The sequence below is a fragment of the Lissotriton helveticus genome, chromosome 10 (genome assembly GCF_964261635.1).
Source record: "Lissotriton helveticus chromosome 10, aLisHel1.1, whole genome shotgun sequence".
Lineage (NCBI taxonomy): Eukaryota > Metazoa > Chordata > Amphibia > Caudata > Salamandridae > Lissotriton > Lissotriton helveticus.
In genome coordinates, this window is record NC_136071.1 from 601225787 (window position 1) to 601244861 (window position 19075).

General features: G+C 41.8%; 1 protein-coding gene across 2 annotated transcripts in view; it reads right to left on the reverse strand.

Annotated features, from left to right (window-relative positions):
• SRL (sarcalumenin) overlaps positions 1-19075 on the reverse strand; it is a 169382-nt gene that overhangs the window by 83766 nt on the left and 66541 nt on the right. For both annotated transcript variants that reach the window (XM_078663128.1, XM_078663129.1), the window contains exon 2: positions 9034-10572. In XM_078663128.1, the coding sequence (XP_078519254.1) occupies positions 9034-10572 (1539 nt within the window). The remainder of the gene's footprint in view (positions 1-9033; positions 10573-19075) is intronic.

Genomic DNA, 19075 nt, shown 5'->3' on the forward strand with positions numbered 1-19075 from the left:
TTTCTAGTCGGGCCATGTGACAAAGCCAACCAACTGCACCTCAAAAACTGCATGATCTGAACAACCCAAAAAAGCTTAAGGGCAGCCCTGTTGTCTAACAGCTGAATTTAAAATGTGTCTAATATGAATAATAGCACTAATGTCCAAAGTCTGAGCCCATAGATTATGCATAAGTTCTGTAATAGCTCTGCTGTCTAACACGTGAGATTGTCAAACATATAGCCATATACAAGTAAAATTAAATTATCAAATGTATGATATGGACCATTGATGTCTAGGGTATGTGCTCGAATGATCTGTGTTACTTGATTGCAACCAAGCTATCTAATTCCTGAACATGTGCAACCAGACTGATAGGTATATTGTGTAATATCTCAAACATCAAGTTCTTACAGGACGGTTGTAAGCTATGATGCTGTGTACACTGTATGTTGGACAATAAAGGTCTTTTAAAATAAAAAAAAAAAATAAAAAAATCAAGTTCTTACAGGACGAAAACCTGCATTAGTCATACTTTTAATTCCTGTAAATTGATAAAAGTTTAAAATATGGTGCAAGGTCTGTATATCTTTATACAGACAGAAAATAACCAGGGAATGAAAATATATTAAGGATTGCTGCAGACAGCACTCAAGGCACTGCCACCTAAGTGAGAACAGAGATAATGCCTGGGTTACTGAGCTGGACTGGAATGGACGGCCAGCTATGCAGTAACACCGAGTTAATAGGGCCGAACATTAGACTTAATTCGGCTCGGCGTACACTAAGCCAAACAAAAACAGACACTTTCGTACTTGGTACCACAAAGGTTAGATTTTTTGAAAGAAAAATAACTTTTTCGTAACAATGAAGACTTCTAGATGTTTTCAGATCTGGACATTAGAGCTCCATGTTTCAACATCTTTAAAATGCCTATTTACATTGAGAGTTTCTTAAAATTATTACCAAAGAACATCGATGTAGAGGACTCTGAAGTCTCCTTTACTCAAAGGTTTTCCTTAATCAGAATAGCCAGAGTAAAGCTGTTGAAAACCAGTATGACTGATGAGCTAGTCGCCTGGAAAGGTAATGATGCTCAGAAAGAACTGTCGATTTCTAAGCTTCATGGCACGAAAGCCAATGGAAGCATCAAGTCTAGATTTCAAGTGCTCCAAAATACATTCTGTACTTGTGACTCTGCCCCTGAAGAAAAGGTGGATTATGCACAGTGCCTTCAAGCAAACCCCTGAACTCTGTGTACATCCAAATGCCTCTTTGCTGAGTGTATCCAGTCTACTTTCCAAGATTTTAAAGTATATTGACACAGTAGTCCTCTCTTTTTATGTTTCTAATCAAGTGAAGACGACCTTGAAATTAGACAACTCTGCAATGAGTCCAGCTACCCAGCTGGTGTTCCAGCCAAGTCAGATGAAAAGCCTGTATCAGATTTCATTAGTGGGAGAAGCGGATAGGTCGGAGAACAGGTGTATTGAACTGGGTCACTTTCTGAACTAACCCGACGTTCTATACTGAAATTACTGAATTATCACTATAAAAAGGAGCTATGATATCTCTTAAATGAGGGATTTCCAATCGGAATCCAGATATTTTTAAGCTGTATTAACAATTACGGTCCTTAAAGATCCCACCATAGTGAACGTGTGTTTGTGAGCACATATATATATATATATATATATATATACACATTTACATACATTTGCATTATTTCAGTGTCAAAAATACATAGATGCAAAGACACAAAGATTTTTAACACCTTACAAGTGATCCTCTGTTGTATGATTTCTACAGGACTGAGCGCCATGTGCTCCACATCTTCTAAATGTTGAAAAAGGATGTAGACCTGCCTGAGGGCCTCTGTACACATTGCCTTTTTAGATACTAGATATTGATCCAGTTGAGGGAAACCCAGCTTCATCATGTCTACCGGTTCAAAGGGAGTAAGCACCGCAAAACCCTGCCTGCTACAGTATATAAACACTTAATTTAATAAAATTAACCCAGCAGAACCCATCCATTCCGCATATTTTTGATGAGGATGAGAAGAGGAGCACAAACTCTGCTCACACTTGACGCCCTCTGCTGTTTCAATTTTTGTCAGGATGTCAAACTGTTCCAGCACATTCATGTGCTTAAATTCCACCATGGTCTCAGAACAATGGAAGATGTCCCGGCCAAAAAGACTTGATGTGGTAATAACACATTTTGTAAAACCGAGAGGGGTATCAATTGTGTTTCCAGGTTGTTTAAATCTGGCTTGCAAGTGATAAAGTAAAAAGCGTCTATAATCTGTTCAACCTCAGAAAGATCACATGATGTGACTCCCACTTTGATTTAACATCAATTTCCAGGGCACGCACACATACATCTCTAGAATAGGTGTATTACGACCAGTAGCAAGAGCAAGGTAAAAGTTTGAAATTATGACTGGTTTCAACTGCAGTGTCACAGTAATGAAGACAAAGGAGAAAAAATGGATACAATACTCAATGAGACTCAGAGGAACTTTGGGCATAATTTATACCTTGTAGGATGGGACACTCACAAACATGATGCATATACTGTCTGTTGTATAATAAGTGCCATAGGATAGAATTTACGTGTTGTACAATGGACGGGATATCCGTCACATTCGTGACGGAGTATCCCATCTGCCAAAGTGTAAATCAGGCCCAGTCTCTTCACCATAGTCACAAACCTTGGGACCCAGAAAAAGTAAACAAACAAAGAAGTTCTAGTAGCCATGTCAGAGTGTAGCTTGAGAAATTCACTACTCCTGTCCATCAGACTATTGCTGGTCTGTCTGTACTGTGGTATGTTGTGAGGAGGTTCTGAGGAGGAAGAACACGTTACTTACCTTTTGTAACAATTAATCTGGAGAGACTCTATCAAGTGGCAGATTCCTTACTGTAGAATATTCCACTGGACGTCAGACTGGATGCCAGTATCTGGCATCGTTCGGCTCTACGTGGCATCGTCCAGGTTAGAAGTAACCTGCCCAGTGCCTATACAGAAGCCACACCAAAGCACTTATTTCAGTCCTTGACTGTTTTCCTGCACCAGAAGCATGGAGTCAAGCTGAGGAAGAGTGACTAGTGTGCCAAGTGAGGTCCTGAAAGACCGCTCGCTTCAATTGGAAATGACATACAGTTTGTATAACAGGGAAGATCAGTAAGGACTCTGTGGCTAGATAAAGCCTCCACCAGATAAGGTGTTACTGAAGGTAAGTAACTTGTTCATCTGCTAGAGACTTCTAGCCAACGATTCCTTACCTTAGAATAGATACCAAAGCAATCTCTCCCCAGGGTTGGGTCTGAGGACTGTGTTAAACTAAAAAGTCCTGGAAGACCGAATGGCCAAAATTTCCCACCACGGCAGACCTAACTGTCTAGGAAGCAGTGTTTGGCAAACCTGTGCAGGGATGCCCTCATGGCTGCCTGACAGATCCAGAACTGGGACCCCTCTGGTCAATTCAGTGGCCGCAGCTTTAGCTCTGGTAGAATGAGCTCTTTAGCGCTAAAGGGGCTGCTTTTTAGAAATTGCGTAGCAGATTTAATACAAAGGACAATCCAGCTGGAGATGGTCCTTTTGTGAACTGCCTTGCCTTTCTTCAGACCCATAAAACCAACATAGAGTTGATCATCCACCCGTAAATCTTTAATGCGATCAATATAAAAAGCCAGTGCTCTTTTTGGGTCCAGACAGTACAGTCTCTCCTCTTCTTTGGTAGGATGAGCGGGGTTGAAGAAAGTAGACAGCGTGATAGTCTGCCTGCGTAAAAAGTGTAATCACCCTTTGGCAAAAAGGATGCTCGGGTTCTAAGAACTAACCTGTCTGGAAATAAAGAAGTGTAAGGCGGATTAACTGAAAGCAATGGCAATTTGTGAACCCTCCTGGTAGATGTGATTGCCACAAGCAAAACAATTTTGATGGTCAGCAGTCTTAGAGGGCAGCTGTGGATCAGCTCAAAAGGTGAGCACATGAGGAGGGTGAAGACTAAATTCAGGTCTCATTGAGGCATAATGGAGAGTTTAGGAGGAAACGTGTAGTAAAGGTGACTTGAACAGAGAAGGTTGATTCTGCAACCGTAGAAAGGCGGAATGGCAGAAAGTTAACCCTTAATCGTGCCCAAAGCAAAACCTTGCGGGGCTAGGGATAGAACAAACAGAAGAACATCATACAAGGGTGCAGACAAAGAATCAACAGATGTGGATACACACTAAAACCACAAATTAGTTGCATTGGCAGGCGTACATTGTTTGCATAGAGGGACATCTGGCCGCCAAGATGACATCACACACTTTGAGTGGGAGGTTGAGCACTCTCAACTGTCGCCTCTCAATCATCAAGCATATAGGTGGAGAGTAGACAAGGTTGGGTGTAAAAGCTTGCCCTATTGCTGAAACAGGAGATCCTCTCAAATAGGTAGCCTGATCAGAGGACAACTGCTCATGCTCAGATGTTCGAGATACCAGACTCCCCTTGCCTAGTCCAGGGCCACTAAGATAACTTGGCCCAGTCGTTCTTGATCTTCCAGATGTTGGACCACCCAGAAAATGTGCTTTTGTTCCAGCCATATCCATAGACACAGGTGCCATGATCCCACCTCGCCCTGCTTGTTGCAATACCACATGGCAGTAGTGTTGAATGTGAACGCCTGATACAGGAAAGAAAGGCTTTCAATGCCAATCGAATTGCTGTCAGTTCCAACAGGTTGATGTAGAGTTGAGACTTCATCAGAGACCAGAGTCCTCTGATCTCCACCTCTTCCAGATGACCGCCCCAAACCAAAAGTGACACAACCGTCACCACTGTGAGCTCTGGGTGGGACAGGGAGAGGAGTCTGCCACTGACCCAATCGCAGTCTGTGAGCCATCACTGCAGAGCTTTTGCAGTCCCCCTCGATATCTGGAACAGATCATAGAGATTCCCCTGATGTTGAGCCCACTGGGTCTTTAAATCTCACTACAGAGCCCACATTTGCCAATGGGCATGTTTTACCAAGAGGATGTAGGAGGCGATCAGGCCCAGAAGCCTCAGAGTCAGAATCACTGAAATCCAGGACTGAGGCAGAAACATCAGAATCATAGCCTGGATATCCTGGACTCGCTGCGTCAGAGGATAAGCATGATACTGTACTGTAACCCGAGCAGCTCAGAGGAGAAGGAGTCAGGTGTGACTTTGGCATGTTTATAGTGAAGGCCAGCGAGTGTAAGAGGTTTGCCATAGTCTGGAAGTGGGAGACAACTGCCTGGGGCAATTCGGCTTTTACCAGCCAGTCATCGAGTTAGGGGAAGACTGCCACCCTTGATCTCCGCAGATGTGCTGCAACCACTGCCATCACCTTGTTGAACACCTGAGTGGAGGTAGTAAAGCAAAGGGGAGCACAGCAAACTGATAATGCTCTAGGCCTACCGTGACCCACAAGTGCCTTCTGTGGGCAGGAATGACAGGGATATGGAAGAAAGGGTCCTGCAATTCCAACACTTCATCCAGGGTTGAGGGCAGATAGCACTTGAGCCAAAGAGAGCCTCTTCAATTTTTCCTTCTTAAAGAAATAGTTGAGAGGATGTACGTCTAATAAGGGATGGAGGCCTCCATCCTTCTTCAGCACCATAAAGTAGCGGGAATAGAACCTACGACCTGCTACTGATGCTGGTATCCTCTCAATGGCTCTTCTGGCCAGAAGAGCCAATACTTAATGTTGCAAGAGCAAGAGGAGGTCCTCAGTCAGTCAGTCGGAGGATGATGGCAAAGGTGGAGTGGTCTGTTAGAATGGGAGGGCATAGCCCCGCTGGACAATTTGAAGCAACCACTTGTCTGAAGTTACTTCCTGCCAGTGGTGCAGGTGGTACCACATCCTGCCACTAACAGTTGCCCATGGTGGAACAAGGGCAAACTAAAGATGCTTCTGAGTTATGGTTGTCGAGAAAAGGGGGCAGACTGGGTTGACTTCAGGCTCTGGTTTCGCAATGTCGGTTGCAGCCGCGACTGTGCTTACTAGCACTGAGCTTAAATTTTTCCAGAGCTGAATTTCCCTTGTTGCCAAAGAGGCAAATCCCATCGAAAGGCATGTCCATAAGGAAGGCCTGGACATCCCCCGAAAAGCCAGTATTTCTCAGCCAGGCATGGCGTCGAAGCACCACCATTGAAGCAATTGGTCTGCCCAGCGGGTCGGTTATATCCAATCCGCATCTTATTGTAAACTTCGCTGCATCTCTCCTTACAGTAAAAGCTTGGGAGAGTATGACCCGGTCTCAACTGGCAACAAAGGCAGTACTTGTGTAACTGTATCTCACAATGTGTGGAAATAATGGCCCACTAAGCATGCGGTATTTATGGACCGTAGTGCCAGGCTGCTTGAAGAGAAAATTCTCTTATCGAAGGTACCCAGCCTCTTGAATTCCTTATCCGGTGATGTGGTATGGAACACACCGGGATTTATCCAAGAGGTTGAGGCCTGCTCTACCAGGCTCTCAGGGGTTGGGTAATGGGAGAGGATGGCTGGGTCCCAGGAGCAGGGCAATGGCAGCGAGCAATGGTCCAGTGCACAGGAGGTCCTGTAAAGGACTTGGTCCAGGACTTGAACAGGACATCTGTGAGGGCTTCGTTAAACGGTAGTAATGGTTCTGAGGAGAATATCTAAGGCTGGAACACCTCCGTCATGACATTAGTCTTGACCTCAACTGTGGGCAGTGTCAAGTCCAGGACTTCAGCCGCCCTCCGGAACACCACTGCGAAAAAAAAACCTTCCTCCTGAGCCATTGTGGAAGGAGAGAGGAGCCCAGAGTCTGGTGAGGTGCCCGGACCACTAGCGTCAGACGAATCCTCGTACCAGGTGCCATCAGCCATGGACTCTGCTAGGGGGTCGTAATAGCCATAGTGATCCTCAGATCCCCTCCATTTGTGTTCCTCAGTGGGCCCTTTAGGGAAATAGGGTTCCTTCTCCGATTTAGGCTGTATATGCCTGGTTGGCTGCGCAATGCCATTCCAGCTCTGTTATCGGAGTCAGAGATCACAATGGGTTTGGCGCTGCTGAGTGTCTGCGTCGCTGGAAATGGTGCCACTGGAATAGTCCCCTGATGTGGTCGCAAAGCTCTAGCCATGCCGATACGAATCTGCCAACTGATCCTGAGGGGCCGACTGGCACCGAGGGCAGATCCGCCGGCGGAGTTCCAGTCGAAGACCCTCCAGAATGCAAGGGGCCCTAAGGCACTCCAGAAAGGGTTCCGGCATCCAAATGAAAGACTAATGGTCTTGTAGAATTCCTGGAGTTGGGCGTTGCTCTAGCTCAGGGAAACTCGGAGAAGCACGGAGCAGACCCACTGTCAGACACCAGCTACACAGGAACAAACTGTGAGCTAGGCATGGGTTTGTGATGTCATTCCCTTGCATCTAGCAGAGACTGGAGCGAGGCAGAGAAGTCAAAGAGCGATTTGACTTCTTCTATTGGGACTTATCAAAATAAGTGCTGTAGCTCGACAAGGATCGATACGTAAAACTCCGGGTGAAGTCCCAAGGCCTCCTTCGTGAACAGGACTTGGAGCAGCATGGAGTTGCATAGCGAGCAGCAAAGAGCCTTATGGCCAACTCGCAGATGGCCTTGGGGTTTCTGGTCTGGCATTCGGGACAAGACAAGTAGTCAGGGTCCCTCTCCAGGACCACAGACACACGAAGCAGAACGATACCACCTACCAGCATGCAAGGGGAATGCTCAAAAGTTTCTAGATCCAGTAAATGTAAATGTAAATTGATACTTATATAGCGCACTACTCACCCGCAAGGGTCTCAAGGCGCTTGTACGAATACCGCTGTGGAACCCATCCTGGCTTTCCCTGTGAGGTGTCCACTCCTGGGCATCCCCAAGGTGGAGACCAGGCATCCTTAGCGTTGTGGGGGCCGTTGTGGAGATTAAGCAAGCTATTGCCCAGAGTTGCAGAGTGGGACTCCATGATTGGAATAGGCACCGAGCGAGAATTATCAGGTCCGTGGAATTTTTGAGCCCAAGACCCGCCGAGGCGGGGAATTGAACCCTGGTCCCGGGCTAGACCTCTGCATCAGGGTCTGCCGCTCTAACCATTGAGCCACACTTCTTCTTCGTCTGACGCCTGGAGAATATTATAAGGTAAGGAATCTGTGGCTAGAAGTCTCTATCAGATGCATGCATATATCAACCCTTGCTTGGGGTAGCAGCTACAAATTCATGGTATAAAGGTGGTAACACGAAATTCCGTCTCTACTAGTGGATGCACATATACCACAAGCTACATGACAGAGTAGTAAAAAACGTAGGATTCAGCATAATGAAAATTACTAGCTATAATCTGGAGATTAACTGTATGTAAGAATAGGAAGTTTCCCAAAATACAATGCAATGCTCTTAATACCACTGGTATTCAGGGTGATCACTTAAGAAAGGATGCAAATGGGCTCATCTGGAGAAAATTAAATAAAAATAAGAAAGGCTACAGCATCCTTTCCAAGGTTATCTAACCATTCCTTGTTAGTGAATTCTTACCTTTTAAAAGCTAAATTAGAAACAAGACAGTACGCAGTCAATAGTTGCCTCGCACAGTAGATTTATATATTTCTTAAAATATTTCCTACATGTCTGATGGGGGAAAATGTTCATTGACTTGAATCACTTGCTTTCTCAAGGCAGTGACCACAAGTGTGGCATATGGGCAAGAAGTAAGAATATGTTTCCCTTCAGGCTGACAGTTCCACAGACAGCAGTGTAAACATGCGCTTTCACCTAAATTAAGCAATCAGGCAAGAGGCCATGCGTGGAAGCAAAGCACAGGTTTTACACTTTAAGCATTTTACATTTACCTCCTTAAAACCTACTTGGATTAAGTTAACTAAGTTGCAAGCATGCCCATTAATAAAAATATTGAAATTAATTATTCTGGATTAAAACAGTAAAAATGTAGGAAGTATTATAGAAGACAGGTTCCTCTAAGTGTCGATCGAGGGTATTATTCTGTTACATCAAGGCTGATACGAATATGTTTATAATTTTCCGGTCATTCTCACCATCTGTAGGGGAAGGCGTGGGCTCCTCTTCACTGATTTTGTCATTTGTTTCTTTTACAGGCTCTTGTGGAGTGAGGGAAGGCTCTTGGGCTTCCTCTATCACTGTGTCATCCTTAGAAAAACGTTCTTTATTTTCTGAAAGCTCCTGGACCTTCTCTTTCATAGAGCCATCTTCAGAAGGCACTTTTGTTTTTTCTGAGGGTTCTTGAACTTCCTCTATGATAGTATGTTCCTCAGAAGAATCTTCAGTGTTTCCTGAAGGCTTGGGAACTTCTTTTACAATAGAGACTTCCTCAGAAGAATTTTCTGTTTCTTGTGAAGGCCCATGAGCTTCCTCTAAGGTAGAGTCTCCCTTGGAAGCTCCTGTTTTTTCTGAAGACTCTTGTACTTCCTCCATATTAAAGTCTTCCTCAGAAGAATCATCTTGTGTTCCTGAAGGTGTTAGCACATCCTCTATGACAGTAGTGTCCTCAGAAGAATCCTCTGTTTTCTCTGACAATGCTTGCATTTCCATGAAATCTTCCTCTTTGATATCTTCTAACTGCAGCTCTTGACTTTCTTCAGAAGCAGCCTCTGGGTCTTGTTGGCCGCTTTCAGCTTCATTTGAACTTTCTTCAGATTTTAATTCATTTTCCCAATGAGTCTTAAGTTCGACTGAGACTTCATGCACATTATCATGATCTACATCATTTTCTTGTTCGATTGAAGCATCTTTAACTTGCTCTTCTTCTGAAACTGCTAGTGCAGGCACCTCTTCAATTTCACCAAATGAATCCCTGATATGTTCTTGAAAGTTCTTTTCTTTTTGGTTTACATGACGAGTGCTAGTCTCAGTACTAGTAGAAGTAGTCACAGCTACCTCATTTAAATCAGGGTCTTCATCTTTGCTATGCTGAACTTCAATTACATGACCCAGTTCTTTAGTCTCACTGATATCTCCTTGGGTTATCCGATTTGTTACTTCAGATGGCTCAGGGCTCTCTTTAGCTTGATTTTTTTCAGTGAAAGAAGGGTCTTGCTCATCATCATTATGTTCCTTTTGTTTGGCGTTATCAAATTCAAGATTGTAGTCAAGCTCTTTTTCACTTATGTTTTCAGCTACACTGTCGCCTAGTTCTCCTTGTAACTTCTCCAACGAAATATTTGTTTCTTCCTTGGGTGGGTTCACTTCTAAAAAATCTTTCACTATTTGTTCACCAGTTTCTCCTTCTTCTACCTCTTGTCTGTCATCTGCTTGCTCTGCTGCATTTACACCAGTAGTTGGTGTACATTCTGAAACTAAGAAGGAAGCATTGTCATCTGCAGGGAGTGTTCCATCGTCACCTTCTTTAGTGTTACAGTCATGGGATGCCAAGTTCTTCTCTAGCGAGTCCTCTGAATGGCTCTCTGTATAACCGAGAAAGATGTTTTTCTCAATGGGGACCTGTTCAGCGTAGAGTAGCCCTTGCTTTTCTTCTGTGCTGGGATCTCCAGTTGACGCTTGGCTCTCCACAAAACTGGCGACAGCTTCCTTGCCCTGGGTGGCAGAAACTTGCAATTCTAAATGATTAGAAGATGATCAGTCAGTTTTATCCAATTTTTCTCTTGGAAGACAGCCACCACCAAGAGTGGGGCAAAGCTCTGTAACTATTTTAAAGATCACGAGTTCTTGTAACAAGGTATTGAACATATATTTACAGAAGTGAACACACATTTACAGACGGCAGAATGTACTGTGCATTTTATTACAGCTAATCAACCATTATTACTATAATAGTGTCATCTTGTTAATTAATATTCACCATTAAAACTGGGGTGATATCAACTTTTATTAAATGACTTATTTTAATACAATAGGTTTAAACTGTGATAAATGGTAGTAAAGTAACAGTACCCTATTTGAATGCAATCCAGGTTCACTTTTAGCCAGTCAAGAAGCAGCAACTTTATTTAATATTGCGTCAATCCAAAATCATACAAAAGTACAACTTCAAAAGAGACATGTTGATATTAATCAGTCGAGGGCTGATTTTGAATGGTGACACATGACAATTGGGTTGTAAAGATAATTGGCTACCAGAATTGTGCTGTTGGCAGCCCTTCTGTGTCCAGACCTCTGTGCTGCGGCTAGAAAATGATGTGACATGTGTAGTGTTATGGCTGAAATTTCCCTTCGTTAATATTCCCAGTGGATTTGCAGTTATCATGCATTATACTACTTTGAAGACTGAAGAGGGTATGTGTTTATGATATATTACTACCCTACGGTGATTAACTGCAACTGAGTAAAAGCATTCTAATCAAGAATTTACAGCCTTAGTATTGAGGGTTCCTCTGGCCTACTGAGAATTATTACTATTGATAGGAATGGACACGATGGGACTAAGGAAGAATGTTCTGATCAGTGTAAGGCTTCCACAGAATAACTCATTTATTACAGAAAGATATATGGAATGATGTCCTTACCAGGGTAATGGCTTTCAAACAAAGTATTACTTCTACAGCAATGGTCGCACAAGACGAAAGTATGGCTGCACTAGCGAAATGCAACATTAACAGAAGTTTATTCTTTATGGAATAAACTTAGAATATGGAATGGCATTCTTAAAACTGAATTGCATTTGCAAATAAATATTACTTTCCCAGAGAAATACACACATGTGGAAAGTGGACAGGAATGTGTATGTATATAGCTGCTGTTTCTGCCACTGTGTTTGATATACATCTATGGTTAAGGTGTTCACAGTACCAACCTTTTGTGATTTGTTCACTTGGTATAATTGCTAGGATATACCCATCCCCTACAGCCATATACATGTCTACAAGTACACGTAAGTGATGTTCTCATAACTTTGTTTCTTTGCAAGGTAAGATTGACTTTGTGTGACTATCCCTCATATATGATTGTAAGTGACATGTGGATTGTTTTTATTTACATGGGATTTCCTGATGATTGTCATGCTGTGCAGAGCAGTCCATAATACATGTGCAAGCATTTCACAGTAATAACATGAGCCTATCAATGTCACTGGGAACAAGAGAATTGGCCACACAAAAATATTTTTTAAAAGGTTACGAAACAGACTTTCAATTCCATTTTTGATTTGTTATTCGCTCAGCACTTTAATTGTACCTCAGACTTTATATAAATCACTATGGCACACCACTTTGGTCAGTTTGTGGCATTGTGTACATTTTATGGGAATCTGTGAGGACTAATTGTATAATAAGACAGTTTCATTTATACGATGCCCTGCTCAGTAGCTCTGCTCATTGGGCTTGATGTGCCTTCTGAACAGGTCTGAGCATAATACCACAGTACTAGGTGCAGAAATTGAGTTATGCCCCAGAGTACAGGCGACCACTGGAGTGGTGAGCAGAAGTGCCACAGGAATCAGACGGTCCAGTCCATTTCCATCTTCAATGAGAAATAGAGAAAATGACGGACACAAGTGGTCAAGCAGTCAGAAATGCTTGGCATGTGAAGTAGAAGGGCTGCTGCAGTACCCAAGCTTCTGGACGTGTTCTTCAGCCCTGCAATTTCATGAAAAAGAAACCAGGGGCAATTTTCCAACCAGATTTATCGTTGGAAACTGGAGCTGCTATGTGTATGAGACATGTAAAGAAAAAGGTTGGCCATGCTGCATGAACCAGAGTCGGCCACCATTGTCCTATTCAAGCCATTGGGCTTAGGGTCTGGAACAGCTGGTTCACAAAATAACAATCCACACACAGCTATACTGTTAAATGACGCATAGTGCTAGAAGATGAAGTTGAAGATAGTGGCACAGTTATAAGGAATAATCAAAAAGACTTGAAGCACACCCTTCTTTAATCCAAAGGTTTCTGTTGAACAAGTCTATCAATTTTGGCGTGCATGCACTCTTGAAGCACCATGTCCCTTAAGCACCATGCAATATCTCACCAGGAAGTGACACGCTCTTTTGCGTGCCGAGAAAAAGTTGCACAGCCTGATACACGTTTGTGAATACATTTATCACATACTCTATGAAGTTCTCAAAATTAATCCCATTTATTTTCAATGTTTGTTATCTTTGACGTGACGGACAAAAATGGACAAAGTTTCATGTATGTTTTCAAGCAGTTTTTGGGTGGTATGTTAAGTGTTTGGGATTAATAGATGTTTTTTAAACGATTTTAGATACCCCTGAAGAAGGTCTTATATGACTGAAATGCATTGGGTAAATTGCATAACACGGAGGAATGAAGTTGATACGTGCCTGTGAATAGGCCTGGATGGGCAATTCCTGTGCAAATGAAAAATGCTTGAAAACATGAAACTTTGTATCTTTGACGTGACGGACAAACATGGACAAACATTGAAAATAAATGGAATTAATTTTGAGAACTTCATCGAGTACGAGGTAAATTTGTTCACAAAGTTGTATCAGGCTGTGCAACTCTTTCTCGGCACGCAAAAGAGAGTGTCACTTCCTGGTGAGACAGTTATAAGGAAGCCAGAATTTGCCCCTCTAATGTCGCCCTTGGAGGGTTCAACACCCCTTTTGTAGTATTAAATTGGTGAAAGTTTTTCACAGAATAGCCCTTCAGTTCAGTGGTTTTAAGATTAATGGCCTGAGCATACACCTGATTCAATTACAAAAGATAAGATGTTTATACAATTTTAATGGGAGAATATTGGTTGACAAGCCACACAAACGACTTTTTTTTTTACTAACAATGAATATGTTTTATCATTTCATAGATTGAAATACATGAGCATACAATCATGCTCTGATAGCAATAAAATTTAAGAAGGATCGCCAATGCAAGGTTTGCTTTAATATTATCTATTTTCCCCTTGAAGTAATCGTAAAAATTGTCATATAGACTAATAGAGACCTGGGCTTCTTTGAACTCTTTAATGGGAAAGAAATAAGCTTTAGAGAAATTGGTAGCCATAAAAATGTTTGAGGTAAAATAAGCAAACTTTTTGGTTTCTTCTTTGTACTTATAATTAAACAATTATGTTTAGCCTCAGATGATTATTCAATCCTCCACGGCTATTCGAGTTTACAAAGAATGAGCCGCATTTGAGCTACATTTTCACTGAACTGGGCATTCTTGGGAGACACCCTTCTCTGACCTCTGTCATGAATTGAGACGGATTCATTCATTTTTGCAATTAGATGACAATTATAATCATTAAGAAGAAAGATAGGGTCATGTAATTGCATGAGGGCACTTTCTGCAATTTATTTATTTGAAGAGTTTTACAAAGCGTGAACATGACCCTTATGGGTGTCAGAGCGCTGTACATAGAGGTGAAAGCATGAAAAAACACAACATAATGGCACAAATTATGTAGTTAAGTCAATACACTATCAAACAAAAGGGGGGAAACAATCAAGGTCCGGGGCTGGGGAGTCGGCCCGACAAGTACAGTTTCAGAAGGACCATAGAACTAGATAACAATTGAACAGACAAGCATAACATACATCGAAACCACATTAGTATCAAATCTGTAGACAGGGGGCTTGAGAAGGAGTACAGGTTGGTGCTGTTAATGTTCACTCAAGAGTAGCAATTTGACATGTTTTTTGAACAATGCAATGGAAGGATTAGACCCGATTTCGGGAGGAAGAGCGTTCCAAATTATTGGAGCAAGTCTGGAGAACTTTGTAACATTGTAACATTAACCTAGCGATACAAAGCTTCCTCCATTTTTAAGAGTTCAGTGAAATCGAGGTGTTAGTAATCCGAGATGTGGGGGAATTGCATTGCTTAGTAAGAGGAATAGCAAAACACTAGACCAAGGAATAACTAAGGGTGAAGAGGAGGCACATAAATCACCCTCAGTGCAAATAATACCAAGCATGGGATCACCATTGTGGGTGGAGCACTAGAAGAGATCTGGAAATAGAAAGCATGTCTCTGATCATAATTTGATCTCAATCAAATGGATTATCACAATGAATCTTTAGTAGCCATTTATCAAATATAAACCAAGACGGTGATCATTGTGACTATCCGGAAGAAAGCAAACTTGCACATTGTTGTATCTACAGTGTCATCCAAAAGGAGGCTCTGAGGCAAATCAGGAGGAACTTACATCTACTAAGTTGGATCAAGATGGTGGCTGGCTCTGTGCACGATAAACATGCTTCCTCTGCTTCAGGGGTATGTAGGAGGGCACAGGGTGCAGGAACAATAACAGTAATGTTGGCAAATGCAAATAACAAGCGGGATAGGCATTTCATTTGAGGGAAATAGATTGCTTACCTTGCTTGAGAACTCCCAAAAGATACTTAGGCATAAACAGCTGCAGAGCATTAGGGAATCTGTGAACAATCTGAAAGTTCAGGCATACCTAGGGGACCTGGTGAACTGTATGTTACCTCAAGTTGAGGCAGAACATGTTTACTTGGAAAATCATCAGAAAGATTAGACTTGAAGTTGACTGCAAAGGATATGTAAGCTGCTTCGCTTGATGGTCTTTCCATATAATACTGGGCAGAGGTGTTTTAGAATAATGAGGAGTAGTATTATATGTGACCTCAGTTGAAATATCCTGCACTAGTGCTCTGGAGTTCAGTTTGGAGGTTATTTTTTAAAATAATAATTGGGACATCAAACTTGTCTAAGGCAGGGGTGTGGAATTCCTATAGCCTGACGCTCACATTATATTGTTTGGGGTCAAGGACAACAGGTTTTCATGCTTATTATGTCTTTGGGACAAGTAGGCCCAACCCCCTGCAGCACAAACCCTTTGGCTGCCAGATTCCACTACCACACTATGGATCAGGGAAGGGCATTGTCTGCAGTTAAGGTAATGTTTGTGTCCATACATTATTGCTGTTCGAACTTGTATTTATGGTTCATTAATGAAAAATTTTTATTACGGTGAGCACTCTTAGAACTGTAAGTTCAGACTGCAATACTAACAGTTGTTCCAGTATAAACATTTGTACATACGTTTGCACATTTAACAGTATGAGGCTACGTATAATACTTCCAGGAAGCTCTGATTTGATGCAAATATATGCAAAAGCTTGAAAGCAAGATTGATGATTCTTTGCTTTCAAAATAAAATAATCATTAAAAAAATGGAACTTAGAAAAATAAAACGTTTTGCTGAACTACTATAAAATTATAAGTACCAATTCTTTGAAGCATCAGTTAGTAATATTTATTGGTGCATGCTGATATTTCCCAAAAATATTCATAATGAATAATCAGTGTATCCAGTTTCACAAAATGATAAGAAACATGAAAATAAACAAGCATTGGTGGTCAGCCATTTGGTTTTGTCAATGCATGTCTTGTTTTGACATGATTTTTGTAAAACTGTATTGTTGCGGGTGCTGCCGGGTCCTCATCGTGATAACAAACACTGGCACACGCAACAAGAAAGTTGTGGGGGTCGCTATAAACACACATTGTCACAGTAGTTCCTCACACTTAACAAAACTACTTTGTGTACTGATATGCTCCTTGTGAAAGAGCAGAATCCTGTCATTCACAATGAAGCCAGCCAGTAGACAGAGAGAGAGAGGGAGAGAGAGAAAGAGAGAATTAAAAAAAAAAGGTCTTGGTTAACTCCAGACCTAAATCGGGGCCCAATTCCTAAAGAAAGTCACAAAAGTGCACTCATGGAATATGTCCTTTCCTTTGTGCAGATTTACGGCTTTCATGAATTCACACAGGAAATCGTACTAAATAATATATTTTTGAGGGCAGCTAGTACCACAGTACTCTCACAGAATCTAGAGTTGCCCTTCCACCTGGTACCACTGTACTTCACAGGACCCACCAACAAGCCTCCATCCCATGGTACTGAGGCAGCGTGCAAGCTTCAGAGGAAGCTTGCACGATACTGCTGTACCATGGGTTGTAAGCTTGCAAGGCGTGTACCGCAAGAGTACAGCAGTACCCCAAAAAAGAAATTAAAATATAGGGAGAAGACAAAGCTGGTTGGGGACGTATGGCCAAAGGACATGCGTAGCAAGGGTTGACCGCAGGTGGGGGGGCGGCTGTTGGGCACAGTGCCTGGCCAAAGTCAAACCCTTCGGCTGGAACCAACTCCTTTTGTGCATTGCCTTTGGCACGCAAGGGGTTGGGTGTAGGAGGTTAGAATCTCTGGCCAACCACCTGCTCTGTACAGCCAGAAGACATTTGCAGTTGGGTTTGGCCTTATGCAGGGGTCTGGACTTCGACACCTGTGTGGAAGGAGGGTGCATGGAGGTTTGGCTCCATGCGAAGGGTTGGCAAATTGATCCGATTTAGAATATCATTAATAAAACTAACATTCACCGAAAAAAGCAAAGTTTAAAGTGACATTATGGCTACATTAGGTTCTAAGATCTTAACTTACATTAAATAACAGAAAGAGTGAATTTATAGTTAGTTGTTGAAATTAGGCATGAACTAATATTTTAAAACACCCAAAGCACTGAAATACACCAGTTATAGTTTAGTCAAAAAACTACGTTCCCCCTAACATCCACTACTTATGATCTCACGTATTACATCATTTATTATATTAAAATTGATAAAAACCCTGAGAATTTGGGTTGGGCACTTGTACAGGGATAGGTGCAGGGCCTGGGCTAAGGCCAGTGCATGACAGAAGTATGAGTCATTGTTTTTTGTCTAAGCTCTAACTGGTGTATTTAAGTGGGTTTTTAATGTTGGCTAATGTCTCATTCCAACACCTAACTATAATGTCACTTTGACAGTTTAAGAAAAACACACACACATATATATATATATATATATATATATATATATATATATATATACATACATACATATATATATATATATATATATATATATATATATATCTCAGTGGCGATTGGCACTGGGTACCTATAGTCAGGATTGTATTTCAATAGGAAATGCTTTTTTTGTATTGCTAATAATCTCCATGGCTTTAAAAAAAGTACTACTTTTTGACTAGTTTGCTTATGGAAAGTTTCGAGGTGATTCGTGAAGTGGGGACCAAGAAAAAGAGCGATCCCAAAATGCCTTTTCCACTGTTAATTTTTAGACACTGCTACAACCCCAACTGCTGAACAGATTTACATCAAGTTTTGCTAGATCTTGATCCAAAAACAGTTTTTTTAGTAATTTGGTGTAAATCCATTCAGTAGTTTTGGGTAAATTAAGGTTGATAAAATGTTTGTATATCACACCCCGCAGGAACCACAGAGCGGACAGATATCCTCCTGAGATCTGACTGACTGCCATCACATCAACAAGGAAGTGAAAGCAGCCATCTTAGGACTCGTCTGAATCCGTAAAAAACCCGGCAGGGGTGTGAAATTTAATAAAATATCTACTTGCCCATGAGACAGGTTGCTTCATAAATCTACCTGTCCTGTAACAAAATCCATGTGTCCCTTCGGTGCCACGTAGTCCTGTGACAAATTATGGCAGTAATCTCATTATATAAGAGCTCTGATAATAGTCTCTCTGATTATGCCAGAGCTCATACAACGGTAGGGTTTAAATGCTAGTAATTCCCTTATTTTGCCACCTTTCCACAGATCTACATACTGGGCTGAAGGTAGCGCTAAGCAATAATTCCCCATGGTTGAAATACGCTTTGGAGTCTGAGCAAACTACTAACTTGCATGTTTTATGGGTTTTTATCAGCGTATCTCTAATATTTCAACATACAGAGAAAGGTTGGAAATGTACTCATGACAAGGGCAGAAGTAAAACTTATTTCAGGATTGGAGAAAAAGTGGTTGGTGGAAAAGTGAACTTGTTATCGCTCAAAAGATTTTCGCTTTACCAAATCTACACATGCATATTTGCTCATGTTAAAATGAAGTTCACAAATATTTTCTAGGAGTACGATTTCTTGACCTTCTTCTGTAACTTCTTGTGGATTCACGAAAGCCATAAATCTGCACTAATGCAAAGAAAAAACCAGACCCCAATTTACTAGGACCTTTAGCTTTTATCAAGACTCTATCTCTCTCTATCTACCGGATGGCTTCACTACGATCGACAGTATTCTTCTCTTTCGCAAGGAGGATATTGTCACGCAAAGTAGTTTTATTCAGTGTCAGGAACTACAGCGACAATATGT